Genomic DNA, 25130 nt, shown 5'->3' with positions numbered 1-25130 from the left:
ATGAAGTCATTGAAAGCCCTCTTATGCAGCATCATACTTGGGTGAAAGTTGAAGATTTCTGCTGTTGTTGTTGTTTTTAATCCTCTTATTCTGGGGTGTTCAGCCTTTTGACCATAAACAGACGAATGGGCTGTAAAGTAGCATCAGAAATGAGCTTTAATTAACCTAAACATCTCTGAACAAAGGCCTTTGATATCTTAATGGTCTTTGACTGTGCTGTACTCTCCCACGTGTTGCTTTTTCTGTTGTTTGTGTACTTGATGAGGCAACGAGCCGTGGAAGGAGATGCTTTTTACTCCTTTAATTTAAAAAGGTTTCAATATCAGGACACAAAACAAATCATCCGGTTCTTGGATGCAGAAGCAGTGAGTGAAAAGCTGAGTACACCCTTTACACCGGGGGTCTCAAACTGATCTGTGAAAGGGCCGGTGTGGCTGCAGGTTTTTGTTCCAACCCTGCAGCAGCACAGCTGACTTGTTTCATTCGATCAACTGAACTTGTTAAGACCTTCAGTGCAGACAGTTCAGCCCTGCTTCACACTGACTGCAGGTGCTTTTGCCTCGTGCTCCCGTGTTTCTTACGATTGTCGCTGCCCGTAGTCGGTTTACACTCATTTGTGTGCTTAGTTGACTCACTTTCAGGCCCATAAATGATGGAGGGACTGAAGGGAAGCAAGCTGAAGCAGCTGGTAGGAGCGATTTCAGTTTTGCATGTTAGATTTTGTGGAAAGCTTGTCAGCAGATGGGGAACGTGGGCTCCTGTGTCGGTGCAATGTTTGCATCACATGTTGGAGCTCATCCATGAACATGTAGCATCTTTAGGTTCCCTTCAGCAGTGCATGTGCTGCTGTCCTCATTGTCGTGCACTCCCCCCACAATACGACAGGAATAACCGTAAACTTATGCTGCTGTTTTACATGTACTTAGATTAGAGATGATTTCCACCACAGCTGTTTCAAACTACTGTGTCTCACTGCCTCTTAATGCCTGTAACTTAGATACGCCCCCATCATAAATGCAGGTTTTTCTGCCTTCGTTTCAGCATTTAGACGCAAATACAAACAAAAGAAACTTTTAACAATTCTGTAATTAGCATAAAAATCAAATTGAGGGCAATTCCAGCCGGTAAAAATGTGTTTGCTTGTGTTAACAAGATTTACATTGTGCGGTTTCTCTTCACCTGGCTTCAGTAAACAACTCAGCAATTCATCAGCGGTGCTTTGCCTCAGTTGTCTTTATTAAGTTTACCCCTCCCTCCCATGCAGCCATTAGACAGCTCGCAGTGAAGAGGTTTTATTACCTGCTTCACTTAACGAGATAAAGTTCTTCAAATTTAGGCAAACTTTGTAAAGTGCTGCACTTCTTCTGTGGTTACACGAGGAAGAGTAACCAGATTTTAGGTATTACTTCTCATCTTGATATATTTGCCTCAGGAATTGTTTAAAAATAAGGAAACTTGGGTCTTTCTTTTTAACTTGGAAGGAAAAAGCAGAAGGTAACTCAGTATTTCCACAGGCGACGATGAACGCCAGACCTCAAAGGATCCTGGACTCGGGATCGCTCACCCAGTCGGCCCCGGCCAGCCCCACCAGCAAAGGCACGCACATCCACCAGGCGGGGTGAGGAAACATCTCTCACGTACAGGAAGGCCACGATACACAAGAAACACATTAAAGCAAAACTCCTGAAGCACATGCATCACGTATGCAGCTCACTCAGCCGCTCGGTGCTTTATCAGGACGGGGAAGCAGTCACATGTGACACGAAAGACGTGTTACGTTTATTTTATAATGCAGATGCTGCACGAACAAAAGCGATTGGGACAATTAAGGACATTTTAGTGCAGATTTAGAATCACTAAGGCTTTGAGCTGCATCTTTTATGGGGTTTAGATTAAAGAGCTGTTTGGTAATGGTAAAGAAACTGTGACTGAAAGTCAGCTCATTAAAGGGATAGTTTGCCTCTTTTGACATGAAGCTGTATGACATCCCATATTAGCAATATCGTTGATGAACATTTTCTTACCCCCTGCTGCGTCCTGTGAGCCGAGTTCCAGCCTCATTTTGGTGTTGACGAAGGTAGTCCGGCTAGTTGGCTGGGGTTTAAAAAATAAAGCATTTTGCTTCTCAAAACAATATGCGTTCAAAAGAGTAATACATTTGCATCACAAAATCGTTCTCCAGGAAAAAGTCAGACCTCACAATCGCTTTGCTCTATTTTCTCTCCCTTCGTATCACTGCGTGCTGTGTAGACCGTGCACTCCCCTGCTTCCGAGCAGTAAACACAGTAACAGGAGCGGCTGTCGGCAGGCGGCAGCATGCAGTGATACGAAGGGAGGCAAAAATAGTGCCAAGCGATTGTGAGGTCTGACTTTTTCCTGGAGAACGGTTTTGTGATGCAAATGTATTACTCTTTTGAACGCATATTGTTTTGAGAAGCAAAACGCTTTATTTTTTAAGCCCCAGCCAACTAGCCGGACTACCTCCGTCAATGCCAAAACGAGGCTGGAACTCGGCTCACAGGACGCAGCAGGGGGTAAGAAAATGTTCATAAATTATTTTACTAGTATGGGATGTCATACAGCTTCATGTCAAAAGAGGCGAGCTATCCCTTTAAGTCTTCACCCCAACTTCAGGCCACTAAAAGCATTTCCAGACTGTTGCTCTGCTCTAATAAAATCCAGATTTTTTTTTTTTTTTTTTATAACCGCAGCATCTTCTGACCAAATCAGCATTAAAGTAACTTAAAGACCTCTGTGTAGTGACTTCAGCTGTACTAGAACAGTCCACAGCGTCTGACATCACTTAACAACCGACTGCCCCCCCCCCCCCCCCCCCCATTCAGGTATACTAAGACAAGAACGACCATTTTAAGCTGCTACCACAGCTCAAATTAACCGTAGCTGTACTAATTGATTGAATGATGATATATCTCCCCAGCTCTTTGCAATCTGTAGCTCACAGCCTTTAAAGTCTATCCACTTGAAACCAAATACAGTCTTTTAATTCACTTTATGCTATTTATTATCTGAATTTTGCCCACATTGTCCACAGCAGTGGAATATTTTCAACAAAAAGAAGCCATTTATATATAAATGTTTTCAGGTAAAAGATTTGTTTTGATACAGTAGGAAACAGTTTATTTTCTCTTTCCGTTCATTTCTCTGCGCTCTCTACAGTGGATCTCCACCCATGCCCAGCACCAGCAGCTCCAGCCTGACCAACGACGTCCCCAAACCCCCTGCGAGAGAGCAGCCGTCCACGCGGCCTCCCTACACGCCGACGCTGGGAGGACAGGCGCCGCACTCGCACCAGTTCCCCCGCACCCGCAAGATGTTCGACAAGGGGCCAGAGCAGGTACAGGGGTCGTTTCCTGCTGGGAAAATAAGCATCAAACAGCAAAGGATTCAAACGCTTTTACACAGGTTGTTCGGTTTGTTTGTTTTCAGGCGGGTGAGGACGGCGACGAGCCGGGTGGTCACAGGAACTACATCAGCGCGGCTCTGCAGACCGGCCTGTGTGATTGGAGCGCCAAGTATTTCGCTCAGCCTGTCATGAAGGTAACGGTCTCCCTCCTTTTTACCATCTTTGTCCTCCACTCCACTAAGAGTCAGATATGAACCCAAATAAAGCTCTTTACTAATTTACTTTAATGTTTCCACATATTCAAGTTGGTTGTCATCACAGATGTTTGTTAATCTTACATTCTGCAACGCTTTAGAGACTCATTGAGCCATCCAAGCACATGAAGTCTGTTATCAAATTGATTTTAGAATTAAAAATGGAGGGAAAAATACCTGCTCCTAATACAATATGGTGGAGCTCCTTCATCCTACATCCACACGAGTGAAATTTAGAATTAACAGAAGTTATTTTGCCAAGTTGTTGGAGATTAATGTTGTAACGTTATGCCAATATCCGACTTTGTTGTAAAACACTAAACTTTCCTTTTATTTTATGGCCACAAAATCCAGTTGAAAGTGTTTTACATGAAGAGAAGAAGAAGAGCATAAAGATGCTAAAATGAGAGAAAAAAGTTCATTTAAATTATATTTATGAAAGCAGAGGCATTTTTATTCATTCCTCAATACTCTGAATTGTCTATCTGTTCTGTGGTAGTTAAAAGCAAAAGCAACATCCCGATTAAAGTCCTGCTTTGCTAAGAAATGTAGCTTCTGACATTGTTAACATGTCCATAAAATGTTTATTTATTGACACACGTCACAAGCAGGCTGAGGATTTCTGCTTTAAGTCTCAGCTACAGTCTCAGAAAGCAGTGGTCAGTGTAATCTAAGTTAAATATAGGAAGAAACACTCCTGACAGTTTGCAGGGTTTGGATTTTTTTTATCATTCACTGCAAGAAATTAGCACAATCACCTGGGAAAAGAAGGCTGAGCGAGGAGCTCCAGCTGTAGAAAACATTTACATTACTATTCTGATAGTTTTGCTCATATAAACCTTTTATAATTTAACTTCCTCTTCTTAAGAATCGCCCTTTAGTTTCAACCTTTAGTGCTAGCGAAATGCTTCACGGTACGAAGTGCTAACAGAGGTCACACATGATCATATTCATGGCTTTCCATTCACTTAATGGAGAAAAGGGGTTAAAGTCACAGACCAAAGTTGTTTTTTTTATTTCATGGTCAAATGTTCTGAATGAGCTATTTAGAGGAATACTTTGAGGTTTTTGAGTTTTTTTAGAGGATTAATTAGTATTAAAGTGGAACTTTAAAAGCAGGAGGAAAAAAGAACAGTCGTCGTCTTAGTCTTTGAAGTGGTTAGTTGGAGCAAATCCAGTCCCACAGGGAGGTGATTCCAACAGAGGGCAGCTTAATGACTAAAAGCCATTTCACCATTTCACTCGGGGCACCATTAGCTGACCGGTCCCTGCAGATCTGAGGCTTTTTCCAGGCTTGTATTCAGCGTCCTTAAAATTGTTCCTGCACAGATTGACTCGGACGATGTGAAAGGCCTCAGATTCAGTTCTACTTTTAACTGGAAACTGATTCACCCATCTGAGATGTTTTTCTTATCTCTCAGCTGTTTCTGAAATGTGCTGTGAACATCTGAAGTACCAACGAGGAGAGCAGCCAGAAACGGTTCACTCGTTCACTCTATACGATGATTTAATCACAGTCAAAATTTAAATCCTTGTCAACAATAATGATAAAGTTATTTATCAGTGTTTATTGTTACTGCCTCAGAGAGACAGGTTGTGATGCTGATTGTGTGTTTATTAGGTTGCTATGAGGTACAGTTGAATGACAGGTTGCTATGGTGATGCAGTTTGTTTTAGTGAGAATGACTCAGAACAAAAATTCCCCCTTGAGATAAACCTGTGAAATCTTTTACGTATGACAGTGTGACATGCATAACATAGCTGTGAAAACTCCTGGTTTGTTCAACCGGAGTGAATAAACCTTCCTGTTCCAAATTGGGCTATTTTTGTCCCATTATATATGAATATCAATATATTTCCTATGGGCCTTAATTCCCAGTTTTTCCCAATTTTCTGGAAAACCTTATGAGTTATGAGAGAGAAAAGTCATAGCACACTATTCCCGACCGAGGGACATGCAGGGATATGATTTTTGTCTTGGTCGGACCAACTGTGCGGGACCAGTTAGGCACCGAATTTGTGACGAAAACGGGAGAATAATAAGTACGCATAATAGTAATATGTGTGCCTTTATGCCTTTGGCATTGCACCCATAACAAGGGGTTGCATTTGCAGAATGAATAGGAGTGGCCCAAGAACGGATCCTTGTGGGACTCCATCTAAATATGACCATAGATACAGAATAACCGTTCCTGAAGCAGAAAACACAATGCTGCACATCTGACTGCACAAACCGTGGGCTGTGGTGTGGTGAGTTTGTTAGTTTCCTGAGGCATTTGTCTATTTCTTGTCAATAAGTTGAAATATTGATGTTTTGATCAATGATGTGATGCTGAAAGCAGGAGCGCAACCCACCATAAAAAAAAAAGTTGTTACCACATTCCAGATGTTTTCTGGCTGTATTGAGCCTAAACTTACAATAATAGCCCTAAATTTTCTAATTTACTAACAAAGGGACAATGCGGCTCCCAGTTTACATCCACAGGTGGGGGTGGTTGCACCATCCAACTTAACTTAACTTCAACTTTTACCAGTAATTAACTTTATAGAACAATAAAATGTTTCAAATAGAAATGTTTCCAGCCACATTCAGACATTAGCTGAAACTTGAACTGTGGGTCCTGTAGTTTAGGTTATTTCTCAAATGAATTTCTTCTCATTAATTTTACATTTACCTTTGACAGGAGAAAGTTCTCCCCTGGTATGTCCCATGTCCCCCTTACTAAAAGTCAGACTTGATCCATGGGAATATTTACTGGTTTTGAAGTTAAACATTAAAAAGAATGAATAATTGATATATAGTCTTAATATCACACATTTATTCAAAAGTTTATAGATTGCAAGTAGAGTTTTCACAGTTTCTTTCCTCATAGTTGGAGTGTAACTCTAATCCATGGACCATGACTCACAAGATCAGTATTCTGAGAAATGTCATCTGAGAAGAAGTTACTGAGGTGGTGTCTCAAGATTATGAGAAAGAGTAAAGTTTGAGGGTGAAATGGAGGAGAAAATTTGTTTGGAAAGTGGAAGGAAAATATGGTTTTAGAAATGTATGTGTGCATGACAGGGCGCGAAGCAAAAGCAAGATTTTAGTCCAATGAAATATTTACAACACGCATAAGATGTTTGTGTGAAGGAGAGTGCGTACAAAGTAAAAGTTGGAGATGATGAAAGTGAAATATTTGAAAAGAAGAGCCGACATGGAGGGGCGAGGCGTTGAAAGGAGGCGTTGAAAGGAAAGCGTGCGGAAAAGGATGAAAAGCAGCGCGACGACTGCATGAGTGAGAGAGGAGGCAGAAGAAATGGAGGAGGAATGAGGGCCGAGCGCGAATCTAAACGCGTGTTGGCAGAAAATTTGAGAGCTGCCATAACAGTTTTTCTAAATCCCAAATCTGTGTGTGAGTTCGCCTCCGAGTCTGCACACAGGTTATCACATCACTGTGTCAGCGGCACGTGATGAAGTCCACGCCTCTGGTTTCATGAAGGAGAGGAGGCTGAGGTACTGATGGAAAAGTGAAACGACATGAGTGTGTTCTGATTGGACCCTTTTTGTCATTCAAAGGGAATCGTAACGCTAAACCGTGCAGCGATGTTACTAAAGAAAAGGTACATGTCCCCCTTCTTTACCAACATGAACTAGGTGTTCCCAGAGGTGGGTAGAGTAACCAAAAATTGTACTCACGTAAAAGTACCGTTACTTCAGAATAATATGACTCCAGTAAAAGTGAAAAGTTTTCATCCAAATAATTACTTGAGTAAGAATAAAAAAGTGCTTGGTGAAAAAACTACTAAATTTCTGAGTAACTGTTGAGTAACGTCTGATTTATTTGTTAACACAAACATTCAATCAGACGGATAAAAATACAAAATAATCATCTTTAGGCAAATTAGAGTTCATCCAAATGATAAAATAAATTAAAATTCATTAATTCATTACAAAATAGCTTAAATTAAAATAATCTAGGTAAATTCAAGTACTTCAATAAAAAATAAAAGCGACTTAGGAAATGTTTAAAACATATGTAACCTAAAAATCAAACATTCACCTATCCATGGGGGTAAAAAAACCAATTTAGGAAACTTACCGCTGCATGTTTCCTCAAGTTAGATGTTGAGTTTCTGAATACTGAAATGTTTGTTTTGGTTGACACAGAAGACACATAATGTAGCTGCTGTTTCACACTTTCTGTAAAGTAAACATGCTTTCAGTATGAGGCCTCGTCTGTGTTTTCATTTCAAACCATTGATTCTGACATTTTTCATCTATTTCTTTTTTGTTTACTACGACTGTAAACTGTAAAGCTAACCCGTCCCGCCGCTAAGATTGAGTATGGTCACGTGACGAGACTGCACGGCTACGTTTGATTGGTGAAACACAGTCACATGGTAGAGCCTTTGACAGAAGTCTCTCTCTCTGTCAGAATAAAACATTAAAATGAGGCGTACGCAGGGGGATAAAAATAATGAGGCATAGAATACCAAAGAGGTAAGAAGAAAAGTAACCAGCTCATTGTAGCCTAAGTTTCTGCATTTAAGTTTCTGTGGTTTCTTGTTAATTAGACCTACAGGTGTGCTGTCTTTTGGTAATATTGTGGTAACATGTTCAGCAAAATATTCAGTAACATGCAAACAAAGATCCTTTATACCAACACTGAGGGGGTTGTTTCCACACCATCAGTGTACTGGACTCAGCCTCTTGTCCATCACTGATGCAACTGCAGAGTCATCTGAGTGCTTCTGGAGAGGACTCTGAGTTGCACAGGAAGTCTGAGGTGCACAAAGAGGGATTCCCGTGCCGATGATCACCTTCTCTGACACACAATCCTTCTGTTTAACAAACTGTGGTCTGTTTGTGACGTGGTCAGTAATCCGGCTGGATTCTTAAAGGGGAAGTTTGGTTTTTGAGGTGTTCAGTAAGGCTGTAGCGATACACTAATCTCACGATACGATATGATAATCAGCCAACGATTCGATACACTAACATCATTTTCTGAAAAAAAGGGACAGTGTGATTTGACATGAATCGTCGCTGATTGGACTGGTGGTCCGTCCTTTGACCCGGGAGGACAACACCGCCAGACAAACAGAAACAAACGAACATGTTACAAACATGAGAGCTATGCACTTTATATAACATTTATATTGACTAATTTATCACTGTTTTGTATAATGTGAGCCCCTGGAATTGTATTGTATTATATTAATGTTCTGTTTTCACTTATTGTAATTCGTCTGGACTCTTACGTATCGGCAGAGGCTGAATTGTATTAAAAGCACTGAACAAATGAAGTCTAGATGAGGGAGGGCTTGTTGAAACAAGTAGATGATTTAAAGACCTACCTCAGTGGGTCCGTGTTTGTGGATATCTGTTTTACTGCATATCCACAATATGCAGAACTTTGTGGCGAATATAACACTCTCACTTAACACGATGTCTCGTTATACGTCGCGTTAACAGCTGACACAGTGCAGGACCATACCCTGAAACAACAGTATCAGCTGGCTCTTATCTTGGTCAGCTATGGGAATACGTCGGAGTCTGACCTCTCAAGCTGCCTTCTCTCACAGTCAGCATCCATAAACCCTTAAAAGGCAGCGTAGGTAAATTATGGCTGGACCTGACTCCCGCACACACAATCACATTCTCCACATAGTTAAACATATTTTATAAGTATTGACAGTCTGAGGTTAACAGGAATGTTAATGAGTCACATACAGCTGTTTAGCAGTCAGTGGGAGTTACTGCAGTAATGTGAAAATCAGCCGACTTCCTGCACATCTGCTTTATGTTGAACTGTATGTTTACTGCAGGCTGTTTTCTTACATAGACTCAGTAAAGTTTGTGCTTATCAAATTGTCCTAAAGATGTGATTAGATGTCCTTATAGTGGAGCTGATAACTTGAACTGTGGCCTCATGAATGTCGCTTAGCATTGTTGCTGCAGAGCTAATCCAAGCTAATCCTGTAAAGAGATAAAGTGTTGATCCACCCCTCATTTCTTTATAATTTGTCAGAAAAATAGCAGAAAGTCACAGTGATTTAGTGAAACGTGTGCAAGCATAACTGAGTTTGTTCAGTTCTAAGCAGCTTTAAAGTGAATATCTGGTCTGAGCTCCTTTATCCTCCAACACAGCCTGAACCCTCTCAGACGAGCTTTCTGTCCTTTCTTTAAGGAGTCTTCAGGAATAGTTCTCCAGGCTTCTTGAAGGACATCCCAAAGCTCTTCTTTGGATGTCGGCTGCCTTTTGTTCCGTTCTCTGCCAACATGATCCCACACTGCTTCAGTAATGTTGAACTCCGGGCTCTGGGGAGGATTCATCCCTCCATCAGACCTGTTGCCACTGATTTTCAGTCCACTTCTTGTGTCCTTTGGCACAGCTCAGCCTTTTCTCCCTGTTTCCCTTCCTTAAGAACGGCTTCTTGACAGCCACCCTTCCATGGAGCCCATTACTGATGAGGCTTGGGCCAACAGCAGATGGATCAGCTGAAGGTCCAGATGCATCTCTCAGCTCCTGTGTCAGGTCTTTGCTGGATTTTTTCCTCTTTCTTAAGGACATCACTTTCAGATCCTGTTCATCTGCTGTAGATAGTTCTTTAGGCCTGACACTTCTTCTTTTGTCCTCCACTTGTCCAGTTTCTTCAAATTTATTTATCAAACCGAAAAGTGCTTTTTTTAAATGCTTTTTCAAACCCATGTTTGATGTGTTGTTGTCACACAGAAATAAAATCAGAGAATGTTGTTATTTGGGGCGCTTTTCCCTTCCAAGCATCAGTTTGGATATTTAAATGAGGTTTTTAACATCTGTCCTCCTTTCACACGGTGTCTCAGATCCCAGAGGAGCATGACCTGGAGAGTCAGGTGAGGATGGAGCGGCAGTGGAGGTTCCTGAGAAATACTCGCGTGAGAAGGCAGAGTCGCAGCATCACACAAAGAGGTCAGTGCAGCACACAAAGATGCACATGAATGAAACCAAGCTGAGTTTTTAACATGCGCTGTCATTAATTCAATTCAATTCAATTCATTTTTATTTATATAGCGCCAAATACAACAAATGTCATCTCAAGGCACTTAGATAGTAAGTCCAATTCAAGCCAATTGGAATTCAATTAATTAATAATAATCATAATTCATAAAATAATCCAATTCGTTCATATAGAGCCAATTCAAAAACAATTTCCTAGCTAAGAAAACCAACAGATTACACTGAAAACTTTTTGTTTTTCGGTCCAATCTCCCATCCTGAGCGTGCCTGAGGCGACTGTGGAGAGAAACGACTCCCTTTTAACAGGAAGAAACCTCTGGCAGAACCAGACTCAGGAAGGGTGGCCATCCGCCTCCACCAGCTGGGGTTTGAGAAGACAGAAAGGGGGGGAGGGCCGCAGCGGCGGTGGCACTGTACCACCATTCAAAGGATATCTGTTGGAACAGGGAAACACGAGTTAATGACCACAATAATATCACATATACATAAAGAGAGTAAAGTGAGGAAAGGTGTGACAGATGAGGCCCCCCAGCAGTCTAGGCCTATAGCAGCTTAACTATGGGATGTTTCAGGATTACCTGAGCCATCCCTATTCAAGGTAAACACAAGAAACTTGTGCTAACGAAAAAATAAATAAATAAATAAAGGACCAGACTCAGTGAGTAATTCCCTATACTCCCTATATAGATCTGCTCCTCACACCACAACAACCATCTTTTTACAGCCACAAGCTACCTCAGCCTCTCACCAACTGCACATTAACTCTTTTTAATTAACACGTATTCACACAGAGATGACTGTAAGTTAGATTCAATCAAATATCAAAATGTCTTCCCAGATTTCATCATATAACTAACCTCATGTCTTATAGAAGGCAGGTTTATTCATGGAGCACATTTCACACACAAGCTCTTTGGTCAGATCAAAGGAGTGCTGAGTTTCTGCCAGATGCATGTTTAATTGAATGTTTACTGGGCCTTAATGAGGGTTGTAAATGGATGGAATCCTAACTATCCAAACAACAGTCTGCCATGAGTATCATGGGCACAGAACATCAATTTCTCAGAAATTATATAGTCAGAAAAACAAGATGAAATAGTGAAGAGCTAAAAAAAAAAACACCAGCATCACAGAGGAGGGAGCCAGGATCAGTTGTTCTGTTTAACTCGGCCTCAGCTCCTGCCACGGTGCTGGAAACGGACCGTTGATTAACTGTGTAGGAAAAACTACACTTTTCTACAGTAAAACTTTATTCTCAGTGTATTTCAAGAGCTTTGAATTAAACTTTCAACGTTAAAGATGATTTTCTCCCCATGTTCCCTGCCTCTTATGCACCGACAGTCCAAAGTCGTTGATCCTCATGCTTTCTAATTCTGTCTTTTAATCTTTTAAAATGATCTTGTGCAATAGTTCTTCAGGCTTCCTGAAGGTCTTTCAAAGTTTTTCTTTGGACATTGGCTGATTTTTCAGTCCAGTCTAGTTCATTAAGCCACTTAACTCTGAGCTATGAATCATTCAAGCATTAAAAAGGCTCCTAACTCAAGGGATGAACCAGTGTTGTGTCCACACATAACAGACAACTTAGCAAAGAAGCCAAATTTAAATAGGATCTTTAGGCACTTTGTTACCAGCAGCCTGTCACAGAGACACATCATTTGTTCCCATTTCTATAGTTGCATCTGTGAAAAACATATTTTCTGACAGACAGAAAATAGGATTTCTGCAGCAACAAGGTGATTCCCAAAGAGCTGTTAGCTGAAAACTTGGCATATCTCAGCATGGTGTGCAGTGTGTCCTTAAAACATTTGAGGAAACTGGACAAGTGGAGGACAAAAGAAGAAGTGTCAGGCCTAAAGAACTATCTACAGCAGATGAACAGGATCTGAAAGTGATGTCCTTAAGAAAGAGGAAAAAATCCAGCAAAGACCTGACACAGGAGCTGAGAGATGCATCTGGACCTTCAGCTGATCCATCTGCTGTTGGCCCAAGCCTCATCAGAAATGGGCTCCATGGAAGGGTGGCTGTCAAGAAGCCGTTCTTAAGGAAGGGAAACAGGGAGAAAAGGCTGAGCTGTGCCAAAGGACACAAGAAGTGGACTGAAAATCAGTGGCAACAGGTCTGATGGAGGGGTTTTCCTCACTTTGCATAAAGAAATGAGGGGTAGTTAAAGACTTTAGTGCAATACTGTAAAACATCTGGATTGAAAGTTGGATTTTTCCTTAAAAAGAAGATCCAATCACACCAAATCTTTCTGGTCCAGCTTCGTTGGCAGCGTGTGAGTGAGCCTGCAGATGATTCACAGTGATAAGAATAAGAGGATTGATTGAAATCAGTCCACCGCTGGTAAAAATCCTGCTCTATGAGTAAAAGGATTTCTCTTATACGCACACATTCGTACTCACAATCATTAAAGAGCCCGGAGTAGCTGCATACACACAGAATCCCCAAGTGAAGTTCAGGCTTTCTCAAACAGAATAAGTAACAAAGCCGACGTCATTGGCGGCCCCTTCCACACATTCACACACACAGAGAGAGTCACGAGGCGATTGGCGTCAGAGCTGAGGCTCGCACATGTATCTATCTCTCTTTTAACTGCCCGCTCAATCATTGAATTCCCCTCACAGTTTTCTGAAAGAGCTGGAAGGGTTGCCCTCATTCAGTCTGCTCCCTCCAGAGAGACGAGACGAGGAGGAGGAAGACTTAGGGCAGAGGAGTCGAGAAGGAGGCTGTGAAGCTGGAGACGAGAGAAGAAAAAAGTGATGAATAAAGTCTGTCAGTTCTGACGTGCACACGTCACCCCCGCGGTCACCGAACGGAGCTTAAGTTGCGTTGGTTCCCGTCAAACTGCCCCAACAAAAGCGATGATGATGAATTTGAGATGGGTTTTTTTTTTTTTCTACTCGTTCTTCGTCCTGTTTGTGGTGGTTTTAAGATTGAGAACGCCACTGACAAGCTGGTGAACTCGCATGCCCCGTTGCCGTGACAACGTACTATACGATGAAGCAGTCGAATCCGTGCGTTTTGCATCCGTGTTTCATTTTCTCATCTCTGACCATCGACCGAGTCTCTGCTGCAGTCCTGACTTTTGTTTTCAGTCTGCTCCTGTGTGTAAATATTCATTTTGGGTCGCAGACGCTTTTATTTCTGCTCTATTTCTGCTCTATTTCTGCTCTATTTCAGCTCTATTTCAGCTCTTATAGCCGGTGCCGTGATGCACAGTACGTGATACAGTTCAGACAGGGACCGGGCCTTGCAACTGTAATAGATGTTTGAGTTTTTGAGTTTAGTATTACAGGTTCCTCACCTCTAACTCTACATCTCCACAGCATTATATTCATTCTACGTTATCTCGTGTATGATTAAAACCTTTTTAAGGTTGATAAGAACATATCACTCTGGATGTAGCTGTATATTATTCTGACTTAGTTTCACATACATCATCCCTCTGCTGTAAATGTTAACCAGACAAATGTGCATTAAACGGGCTACTGACACTTCGAGCAGTCCCCAACAATTTAATTTAGTAAGTTACTCATTTTTCATAAAACTAAGGAGTCCAGCTGTTTTATTCTATCTGTTCTGTTACTATCATACTTCTACTTTGCATATTGTATAGACAGACTGGATAGTTCAGCCGTTGATCATACGTATAAATTGCCTGGATTAATATTGAAAGGCTTTCTATCGATGGAACATTGAGCGAATGGGTCTTTTGATAACTTGAACAGTACAAAAGGCCGAGTATGTAGTTGGTCTGGGGGAAGGGGGACAAAGGACAAAAGACAAATCCACCGGTACAATCCTGACATTAACTCCTCTTTTAACTGAATAAATTAATATCAAACCACAATAACATCGTTCTGGCAAGATGTGAAGAGTTTAAGCACAGAAAAATCATTTTAGAACTCACGAGTTTAAAACCTTTTACTATCATCTACATTAAAGAGCTATGTCCACAGTCCAGACCAAAGGGCTCACAGAACACTGCCTGTGATGACAGAACATGAAATGGGCCTCGTGGGTCAAATGCCCCGGTTTCATGAATACATTTCTCCTTCATGCATGTGCTCACATTAAGGGATAACGTAGCATCGCTGCTGTGGCTGTTTACTGGAAGCAGGATGTGCAGGTACGGCGCTTTTAGACGACCTCGGAAATTATTAATTCGTCCACCTTTTGGACTTCTGGCTGCAGCAGAGTGAAAGTGCAGAAAGAGGAACTTATCACGCTGCAGGAATCAAACACGTGACCTCCCAGTTTTGAGAAATTCCCCCTTTTTGTTTTTTTTTGTTTTTTTTGCATCTGGATTTGTTCACTTCTGGATTTTTTCCCCTCTGTTACAGGCATTTCCCGTCTGGATGACCAAATATTTATCAACCGCAACCCTGGAGTACCATCTGTTGTGAAGTTCCACCCCTTTAACACCTGCATCGCTGTGGCCGACAAGGACAGCATCTGGTCAGAGACGGAACACAACACTACACCCTCAGGATTGCAAACGCATCTCAAGGAATAAATTAGAAACATGTTGAGATCTTAGTCGTGTAAAAAAGTGCACCTTTGTATTGGGACATGATTAAAAATCACCTAACAAGGTCTAAAAGTTAGTTGCCTTTAATAACCTGTAACTGTTTACTGATTTCTAAACAGGATTGTTTGTCTTTTATAGTTTCTGGGACTGGGAGAAGGGCGAGAGGTTAGACTACTTCTACAACGGAAACCCTCGTTACACTCGCATCACAGCCATGGAATACCTGAATGGACACGACTGTTCATTACTACTCACAGCAACAGGTTCGAATGCACACAGAAGCTTCAAGTTCTGGTGAAACCTTCGCCTGCACCGGCGCAGTACAAGCTCCGTTTGTAGCTGCGAAACAACCTGTAAACACTTGATTCTTTCCCTGATGCACTGACGCACTCTTTCGTATTCATCATCATCCGTAAACAGAATAAACTAATTGTCATCCACGGCTTTGTCTTCATAACGTTCATTTCTGTAGAAAACAGCTCTGCATTAAAGCCCGTTCGTTTTGTTTGATCTAAACTAAGAATTAATGCTGCATTTTACTGCACACATCATACTGATGAAGGGCTCAGGAATTCATACATTTAAATTCCATCTCATCAAAATGTAATGTGCACTTATGCAGCTTTTCTCCATTGGTCATGCTCTGAAGGATACCAGGGCAGGATATTAGTTAGAAAGATACGGCATTAAAATAAAGAGTACAAGTAAAAGAGCGTAAATCAAACGGAGCCTTTTATAGGTTGCAGTGGCTTCCTCATACGAGTATGTGGACTTGTTTTATGTTTGGCTCCTGGCAGCGTTTGGGCTGTAGAGGCGTTTAGGGTTAGACTCTTGCCTCGTTTTGTTTCCACTCACAAGATGCTTTCAGGGGAAGAGCCTTTTAAGATGCTGCTCTGCGCCTTCTGCTACTTTTGAGGTGTTTTCATGCTGTGCGTTGCATGTTTTAAGAGTCTGAGTTCAAGGTTTTCACCAAAATCTCCATTTCAGAACACACTTCTGAATCCTTAAAGCCTTTAGTCTTCATCCATGTTCCCTCCGAGGCTCTCACCTTCCGTCTGTGTTCCTAACCTCTTTCCCCCGTCCAGATGACGGAGCGCTGCGTATCTGGAAGAATTTCGCCGACCAGAAGAACCCAGAGATGGTGACGGCGTGGCAGGGCCTCTCCGATATGCTGCCAACTACGCGAGGTCAGCCCTCCACCAGCACCCACAGTAAAGACAAACAATCTATATTACTATCAGCTCCACCCGCCCACCACCCCATCCCCATCACACTTCCACACCTCCCCCGTGTACGGAGTATGACAGGAGTTTACTGCATTTATTCAACCATCCAGTTTTGACTCATAAGAATTTGAACTCAACAGGTTTTTGGGGGAATGGGCTCATTTTGTTTAAGGCAACACTAGAGAAGTTTATGAACCATAAAACTGTCCTTCTGAATTATTTTGAAATACACTGACTTTTGTTACGCACATTCAGGTTTGCCAACTTTTCCAAAAACCTTGGAGTGAGATTTCAGCGGGTCGGTTCGCGACACGCATCTCAGAAGTTGTTCCACAGTACAGATATATATATATATATATATATATATGTGTAGATATGATGTAGATACATGTATACATTTTATGAATATGCAATAGTGCAGAGTGTGGGGCCTTCCTCTAGAAAATTTTGCATTTCTTAAATGCAATTTCTTCCATTCTAGTCGATTTTAGGGTGACTAGTTAGACATGGCAAATCCTAAATCCACATCTCATTCATAGCCTACATCCTCAGCTGCCCTTCAAAAGACAATTTTGTTTAACAGAGAGAAACTAGTCCAGGCTGGTTCAACAAATTTCAAGGCAAAGGTGAGATGGTATATGTAGATTCTTAATGGAGTTTCATGCCATAGTCATAGATCAATTCAGAATTTAACAGAAAATGTACAAAATGACAATGTACACGGTCCCTCTTAAAAATAACTTAATATATACAATATAATATATTAAAAATATCAATATATAAACTTAAATCAGAAATCAAAATATTAATAATATTAATATAAACATTAACATTCTGTAACAATTGTGACCATCAAAAAATAACCATTCATCAGGGTTGCTGATCCATTTTTTTGTTTGCCTTTTCTTGGTCTCTTTTTTTTTTTCTTTTTTCCTTTTTTGTCTCTTTTTTTTTTGCCTTTAATGTCCATATCCAAAGTGTCTCTCTTCAATTTCCAACTCATACAGTACAGTCCCCTCCAAAAGGCTACCGGGCACACACACAGACCACCAGACAGACACAGACAGACAGACAGACACACACCACCAGGCACAAAAAAACCCAGAAGATATCAGTGTGTGCATATCTAATCATCACATCGTAAAGAACTGTTATAGCGGGTTGTGGCAGACTTTGCGTCTTTCACTATCTGAGCCGGGGGCAAATTCTGTCCTTCCCCTCAGACTGAACTAGCCGCGCTCACTTGAGTCGAATAACACTACATTGCTGTAGTGAGACAGCGCTGCGTTACCAATCAGATTTCGCCTTGGCAGACCGATGTCACTGACGTACCGACTGACGTAATGACAAGCCGTTTCCAGCGAATCAACAATCAGAGAGGGATTAAACACTCTGCTGTGGTCCAATCATGAGTTTAAAAGCATTCGGAAATTATAGAACGAGAGTGAAAAAAATCAACACAGAAAGAAAAAATGATCTAGCGTGAGATTTCTTTGTTAAGTGTGAGAGCGTGACACTAAGTCTGAAAGAGTGAGTGTCACGGCAGATGCGTGAGAGTTGGCAACCCTGCGCACAATCCCGGGCCTGAAACTGCCCTAGAGTTGCCCAAAGGTGTAGATACAACAATTTACAACTTTGGTTTTCAGCCTCGCCCCACGCCATCTTGCATTACAGTTGCTTGATATTTTATTGGGCTTTTGATGGCGTCTTTGTGGCCTTTTTAACATGACAACAAATGAATGTGTATGGCTGTAGATTTCTCAACCACACACAGGGATTTGTTCAGTTATAGTGTTCTTACATCCCATAACTGTCGGGGGAGCCAAAGAGCAAAAGAAATTGGCAAATTCTCCATTGTTACTTTAAAATTGTAATAACCCTAATATACTCTTTAAGATAGTGTAATTATTAAACATCCTGTTTATAAATCCAGTTCTTTTATAGACAACCTAAGGTCTGCTGTACGCCTCCTAGCTAAGCAATACATTCTGTTAATTTTACATTTATTTTTGTTAGCCTGGGCTAATACTAGCATTAGCTATCGGTTTGTTAATGCTAGCTAATACGTTAGCTAACCGAAAGCTAATGCTAGCATCAGCTGACCGAAAGCTAATGTTAGCATTAGCTAACCTAAAGCTATTACTCAACTCAAATTATTGACCTGAAGCTTATTGCTTGAGAATTAAACTTCTCATTTACAACCCAGTTCTTTTTTGAAAATTTACATAATTTTTGTCAAATTGGTTGAATTTCTGTATGGTGACAGCTGTCCTGAAAACCGAGCTAGGCCAGGTTAGCAGGAGACCCTGCAGTTATAAAGCCTGATTGGAAACTATTTTAAGAGCTGCATAAGCTGTACTTGTTAGCTTGTTAATAGCTGTGACATTTACACTGAGATACAGCTAAATGCAGTGTTCATATTATGAAAGTTTATTCATACAGTAGCATTTAATGAACATCCCTGGCCTTTGTGACTCGTAATTCTTCTCACATTTCATCAAAGAATTAATTTAATTTTGTCCAATTTAAAAATCATTTGAGTACAGCAGTGCAAATCTAAAAATCTTAAACTAAAATGAATAACTGGAGTATTGGGAGTTTTAACAAATAGTTCTTCCTCAGTTTCCACCTCAAAATTTTGAATAAGTAGAGCAGAAAACATGACGTTATGTTAGAGATCACCCCAATTCAACCCATCCAGAGTAAACACTCACACACTCAGCATGCCTTCGTGACCTGATATGTGCTTTTACAAAAGTGTAGACAAATGTGTATTTATCTGTAATTGCCCAGAGATATTTTTCCTTTGCCAACCAAGCAGAGAGAGATTTGAATGACTGGCAGCACTCAGGGTTCTCATCAGAATCGGGTCAGTGTTGTCAGTTTGACACAAACTGAAGCAATAAACGGATTCTGCAAGTCCTAAATTTGTCACATACTGGCTTAAAATACCAACTTTTACCTGAAGCGGTGACAACAAATACATCTCAACTAAACGTCCCTATTTTTATATTTACATTGTTCCTGCTACATTAGTGACAGGTTATGGATTTTAATTCCATCAGTCAAAACAAATGTAACTTTAACTGCTGTCATCACCTGTTGTACCCTGTCACATACACCACATCCATGTCATATCTGACAAAGTGGGTCAGATGTTGGGAAGTCTGCTAGTTACCAAACATGAATTATTAAACTCAGCAGGTAGGTATTTGTCATTCTTCCTTTCCTTCGATATAATTGATCACTTCAAACTCAAACAGAGGATGTTTTTGGAGTCGCTGTCATGTTTATCCTCTAAGCTGACATAGTTCAATAATTCCTGAGTTATTCACAAATACATGAGCCAGTGCAGACGGGAACAGTGCACCCTTGTCAGAGACTTCCACCCACTTTTCTGTTGTGGTGCCTTAACAAACACTCTCCTGCCCAACTCCACCGCGCCACATTTTCTGCCTCTAGCATTATTCAGCCTCCATTTCTGGATTTCTGGGTCAGGGATGTTTTTGAGGAAACCGTGACAGCTGCAGGAAAGACTGTAGAGGTTTCACCATCAAATGATAGGCCCATGGATACATGCAGCAACGAACCATCACACTTTTGATAATGCGAATAAAAAGGACATTTTAATCTGGAAATTTCATTTTGGGAAATCAACCGACCTCAGTGACTGGCACCACTGTTTATTCAGGATCAAACGGACCACCCCTCCACTTAATTGATTATAAGAGTTCAATGTAAAAGAGCTCAGAAATAACTGTGGCTTTTGATAATAAATCAATGAATAAAAGTTGTCTTCCTGGAAATAGAAATATGTATTTATTGAGACATGTCACTTAGTTTGTTCATTGCCGGTTTATTTCATGACCTCATTATTCATTTTATAAGTATACAATTGACTATAATGGCAGATTTGTGCAGGTAGCCAGCTTGCTTGGGGCTGTTTTTAGAGCACATCTGTACATGGTGTCAACACACACAGAGCTGTCAGGATGAGTGACTGGCTGACCGGTGGGCACCACGCACAGGTCCCCACAGAGGCCTCCACAGAGTCACCAGAGCTCTGTGGGGACCTGCAGAGAGGCGACACACTTAACTAACATCCCTGTATCTGAGTCTCCCATCACAAGTCGTCGTGACAGGAGCTTTCTATGGTGAAAGCGAGTGTTTTCACTGGGATTTTCTCATTTAAAGCTGCACTTGTTACCCTGAATGTGTCGTTATTGACACTCGCTGAATGGGTTGAAGGGTAACTACACTGAAGGCATAAGCTGAGGTCTTTCCAAAAAAATATGTTAGTCCAGCTTGAGCTTGTTTTTTTGATATTCTTATTTATTCTCCTTTCTAAGATTATTTTTTTTAAAAGAAAACATTCTTTCCCTGGCGCTTTCACACATCCTACCTCCCGGCTCAGTACTCACTTCTGTGTTATTAACCTTAAATCGAACGTCTTTCAGATAGAGTGCCGCAATTATGTGCCTTGTGATTTGAATTTTTTGATTTTTTTATTACCACGGCCTCGACTGCTTTAATAATAAAACTTAATAATAAAACCCCACGAAATGTTACACAAGTCTGTCTATATGCTGCCAAAAATCTGCTTTACCTCTGATGGTGGTTCCTATAAGATCCAGAGAGGAAGCTGGCAGACAAACATACACTCAGCAGAGTACCGGCAGGACCTGTCCTCACTCACCCCATCTCCACCGTCCAACAATGTGCTCGTGTGCTGTTTTTCCATCAGTGAAACATCTCTGTAGACTGTATGGCTTGTTGTTACTTTGCTGGGTCTTTGGTATTGTTTTGTGTTGTTTCCCCCTCTGTGCAGACGAGCTGAACAAGGCAGCAAAAACAAGTCTGGCTACAACGTAGCATTCTATGTGATGAATTTAATATTTAATTATCACTCCTTCATTATTTCCAAACGTCCTCCTCTCTGTTGACTTGCTCAGAATTGAATTCCTATTTGTGCACACACACGGACCTCCACCCCCCCACCCCCCGATTTTTTTTTTTTTGCCCTGTGGTGGAGGGATTCAGGGTACTGCTGGTTTGGAGGATGGGGACCCTGCTTATAATGCAGAGCTGTTCTCCTCTCTCATTATCTGATGATGGTGTATCAGAGTCAGCCGTGAAAGCAACTGCCTTGTTCACCCCTCTGCTGAATGCATGTGAAGTAATACTCATGCAGTGATGAATAGCACTCATTACCTCACGAGTATTACAGTTTGTACACTGTGTGTGACTCTTTGGGTCAGCATGCATAGGGGGTTCTTGCTAATTTGTTGCTTGCTTTGTTACGTTCTTGCTCTCCCCTCCCCTCCCTTCCCTCCTCCACCTCCCTCCTTCCATTCCCACCCCTCCTGCTCGCAGGTCTGGCCAGAAGGGTTTCCATCTATCTTGACAGGAGTAAGCAAGGAGGTGAGTGTTGCCATTCTCTTCTATTCCTCCTCATTCTCAGAGCAAAGGTGCTGCGCTACAGCTGGGAGCATCCCTGTGTTTGAGTTTCTTTCATTCCCTTTAACGCCACCACGACCCGCCACTCCTCATTCAGGAGTCTGTTACTCCGTCCCTGACCCGGTTTATGTCAATGAGTGACGACATCTACGCTGATTAGCAGATCTTGGACCAGTTCAGATGAACTGCACAAACCAGGCGATACAGACGCATGATAACCAGTAACACTATCAGGTGTAAATTGCTCTCGGCAGCGGCAGGTGTTGGTGGTGATCCTCGGCTCTCCATCAATGCAATTTGTTCATTGAAACTAAACCTTGTTTTAAGCTTGAGTACAGGCTCAGCTGTGCATCATCTGCGGTGCAGCTCTTCATTTTCACAAAGTGAATCATTAACAGGGACTTAAATTACAGAGTTCTGGCATCCAGGAAAGTAAATTTGCACGATGAATGAAGCATAGTTAACCCTCTGGGGTCTAAGGCCTTTTCAGAGACTTTGAGGCAGTTGTCACCACCTTGACATTTTCAAGTATTTCAACTAACTGTAAACATCTATGCAAAAGTGACACATATGGTTGTATTCTGAAAAGCCTAGCAAAAAACAATATGAGAGTGAAGTGAATGTAATACAAACAAGTTTTATTTAAATTGAGGGTAAACACAACTGTACAAAAAAACAAGTTTTAGAGGTCTTCAAACAGTGCAAGAAAACACACTATAAATATATCTAGCCAAGACTTTTGAAGGTTGAACCTTGTAAACAAAAGTGTTGGCTGCATAAAAGTAAAAAGTGCAGTCAGAAATGTTTTTTTTTTGTTTTCACACAAACTGTAAAAAAGTAATTGTACCTCCAGGCATTGTCTCTGTTAGTTGAATACTAATTAGATGGGTGTGTAACACCCCTGATTCCCCCCCACCCCCCTGTCACTCTCCATGTGATAATTGTCTGTCACTGGCAGGACATTGCTGCCTTCCCCCACATGCTGGCTGAATGGGGCGTGTTCTCACCTGTGAATAGCCACTCAATCACTTGGTACTTTACATGTGAATAGCGATAGGTGTGGCCTAGGAAGTTGCTGCAGTCTGTGGTGCTGTTTACACATACCCGGGTATTTTGATAAACGCATATTTTCTAACCTTCGTTTTCAAAAAAAACTTGGTGCACACAGCCCCGTTTTAAAAAAAAAACACGTCTACATTGATCCGCATAAATACGCTATCAAGAGCAGTTAAATTACGCCAAGCCTGACGGTGGCAGTGTTAGAACAATGAGAATTCCACACAAGCCAATCAGAAGCCTAATAGAGAACCGCTGACAGGAAGAACTTCCGGATCCTTTTCAAGAAGAAAATATGGCGCCAGGCTCGTGTGTGGACTGATAGCGAGACTGAGCTACTTTTACACGTTGCACTGGACTATAAAACTGCTCAAGCCGTGAAAAATGTCTTTATTGTTCAATACATTGTATGACTGTAATTTTCAAAATCACACAAGCGAGTATAGCTCTCAACAACAGAAATGCTGCTAGTACCTCCATGCTTGCCAGATAAACAATGAATGGCGTTATCACGCTAGCATCCTGCCAACATGGCGGATAGGGGCGGGGCTCTGTAGTATGACGACAACTCCGCATTCCATTCTGAAAACTCAGTTTTCGTCTCTTTCAACCAGTTTACACACAAACGCTAAACGGAGTTTTTAAAAAATCTCCACTTTTGCCGGAGTTTTTCTCCGTTTGTGTATAAACGAAAGGCACAAACGAAGGGAAAGGTCTTCGTTTTTCAAAATACCCGGGTATGTGTAAACAGCACCTGAGACAACAGAAAATCCAAAGATTACTGTTCACTCTCTTTAAAAAGGGCCAGCTATATAATTTATTTAAAAAAACATATATTTGAAAACTAGAAGTTTCAAGGTTTTTAATGGTGTCACTTATATGTTTCAATGACAAAAACTCACAGAGTTACAGATGTGTTTTTATGAGATGTGTCAAAAATGCCCACCGGTGGGCATTAGACCCCAGAGTGTTAACTGGTTAAGATCCATAGCAGACTAAATGTTAATACAATCTAGGTTTATTGTTTTAGGCCAGGGAAATACTTTCTTTTTAATCACACGTTTACATCAATCTTGCCCCATCTTGCCTGTGTAGCTTCGTTTCCCTCTTCAAAACCGTCCATTTTTACTGCTGCCGACCCTATCTGCCCCACATCTGGTTAAATGTGGCCCTGCAATGGCCCCACTGGTCACCCACATAACCGCACAATGCAGCCTGCGAAAGCGTATTGTAAATTTCTGTGGACGTGCACAAAGAAAGCCACTGCAGACGCGTATCTGTGGTTAAAAGCGAGTATATTCCAGGCCTAAGTGTCTGTGCAGTGTTTGGCACAGCTCTGCTTCATCATAGAGCTTCAGGCCTGCAGGTTGGTGGTTAGGGGTTAAACTACACAGCAATTCATATATTATAGTTTTTCATTATTATTCAGGAGAAAAAATTTGATTTAAACGCCCGTTTGAAGCTTTTATCTTGTTGAATCGATGTCGCATTATAGCAGCTTTTTCTCACTATCTAATTAGCTATAATCAGCTTTCAGAGGGAGTTGAAAAACCTTCTCTCAGGTAGACCTCTATAAGCTAAATAATTTTTAAAATGAATCTAGCAGCAAACAAATATCAGCTGTTATGATTACCTGAGAATAAGGTCCTTTGCACTCTGAGCTTTTCCCTTCTGTGATGTGGAAGTCGTGCTTGGCTGTGTGTGGCTGTTCAAACATGTGAGACCCTCTAAAGCAGTCTGGCGCATATTCCTTTCCCAAATAAATCACGTTCATGGATTAAAAAGACCTCTTGAGTTAACAAAGACCGTCTGCTGAGTCATTTGATGCTCAACTGATAATCAACCGATTGAACCGTTTATCTGAAAACTAAAGCTACGTGTTAGCGGGTGTTGGTCCAGTTTTACAGGGGCTGAAAGTTCAGTTTCATGTTCAGATTTGGTTCAGTTTGTTCTGTTATCAGATGTTGCTGCTCTGGTGCGACACCCAGGATCTTATGTTACGTCTCTAAGCCGAGGGCGAAAAATACGCCAAAAATATGATGCTGAAGCACCAATTCACAGGTCAAACATTCACTGCTTCTCTACTAGTTAAAGGAGAAAGTTCGATTTTTTTATTTTTAAACCTGGACCTTATTTCTGGCATAAAATACGTTCATCTACTCACCGATAACAGTTTGGTGAAAGTCGGCGTCCTTCGGAAGATATTTAGATCACTGAGATCTGCGTATATCCATATAACGGGAGAGAACAGGGCAGAGA

At 41.3% G+C, this 25130-nt stretch overlaps 1 protein-coding gene across 7 annotated transcripts in view; it reads left to right on the top strand.

Moving 5' to 3' along the window:
• rptor (regulatory associated protein of MTOR, complex 1) overlaps window positions 1-25130 on the top strand; it is a 193280-nt gene that overhangs the window by 148212 nt on the left and 19938 nt on the right. For 2 of the 7 annotated variants that reach the window (XM_075463435.1, XM_075463431.1), the window contains 8 exons: window positions 1515-1618; window positions 3178-3355; window positions 3448-3558; window positions 10448-10553; window positions 14945-15059; window positions 15271-15395; window positions 16218-16319; window positions 21732-21779. In XM_075463435.1, coding sequence (XP_075319550.1) covers window positions 1515-1618; window positions 3178-3355; window positions 3448-3558; window positions 10448-10553; window positions 14945-15059; window positions 15271-15395; window positions 16218-16319; window positions 21732-21779 — 889 coding nt within the window. Of the gene's footprint in view, window positions 1-1514; window positions 1619-3177; window positions 3356-3447; window positions 3559-10447; window positions 10554-14944; window positions 15060-15270; window positions 15396-16217; window positions 16344-21731; window positions 21780-25130 lie in introns of all 7 variants that reach the window. The other 5 variants (XM_075463433.1, XM_075463430.1, XM_075463436.1 and 2 more) reach the window with 3 other exon arrangements.

This window comes from Odontesthes bonariensis, chromosome 4, assembly GCF_027942865.1.
Source record: "Odontesthes bonariensis isolate fOdoBon6 chromosome 4, fOdoBon6.hap1, whole genome shotgun sequence".
Taxonomy (NCBI): Eukaryota; Metazoa; Chordata; class Actinopteri; order Atheriniformes; family Atherinopsidae; genus Odontesthes; species Odontesthes bonariensis.
Note: the sequence above shows the minus strand (reverse complement) of the source record. Positions and strands in the feature narration are given on the sequence as shown.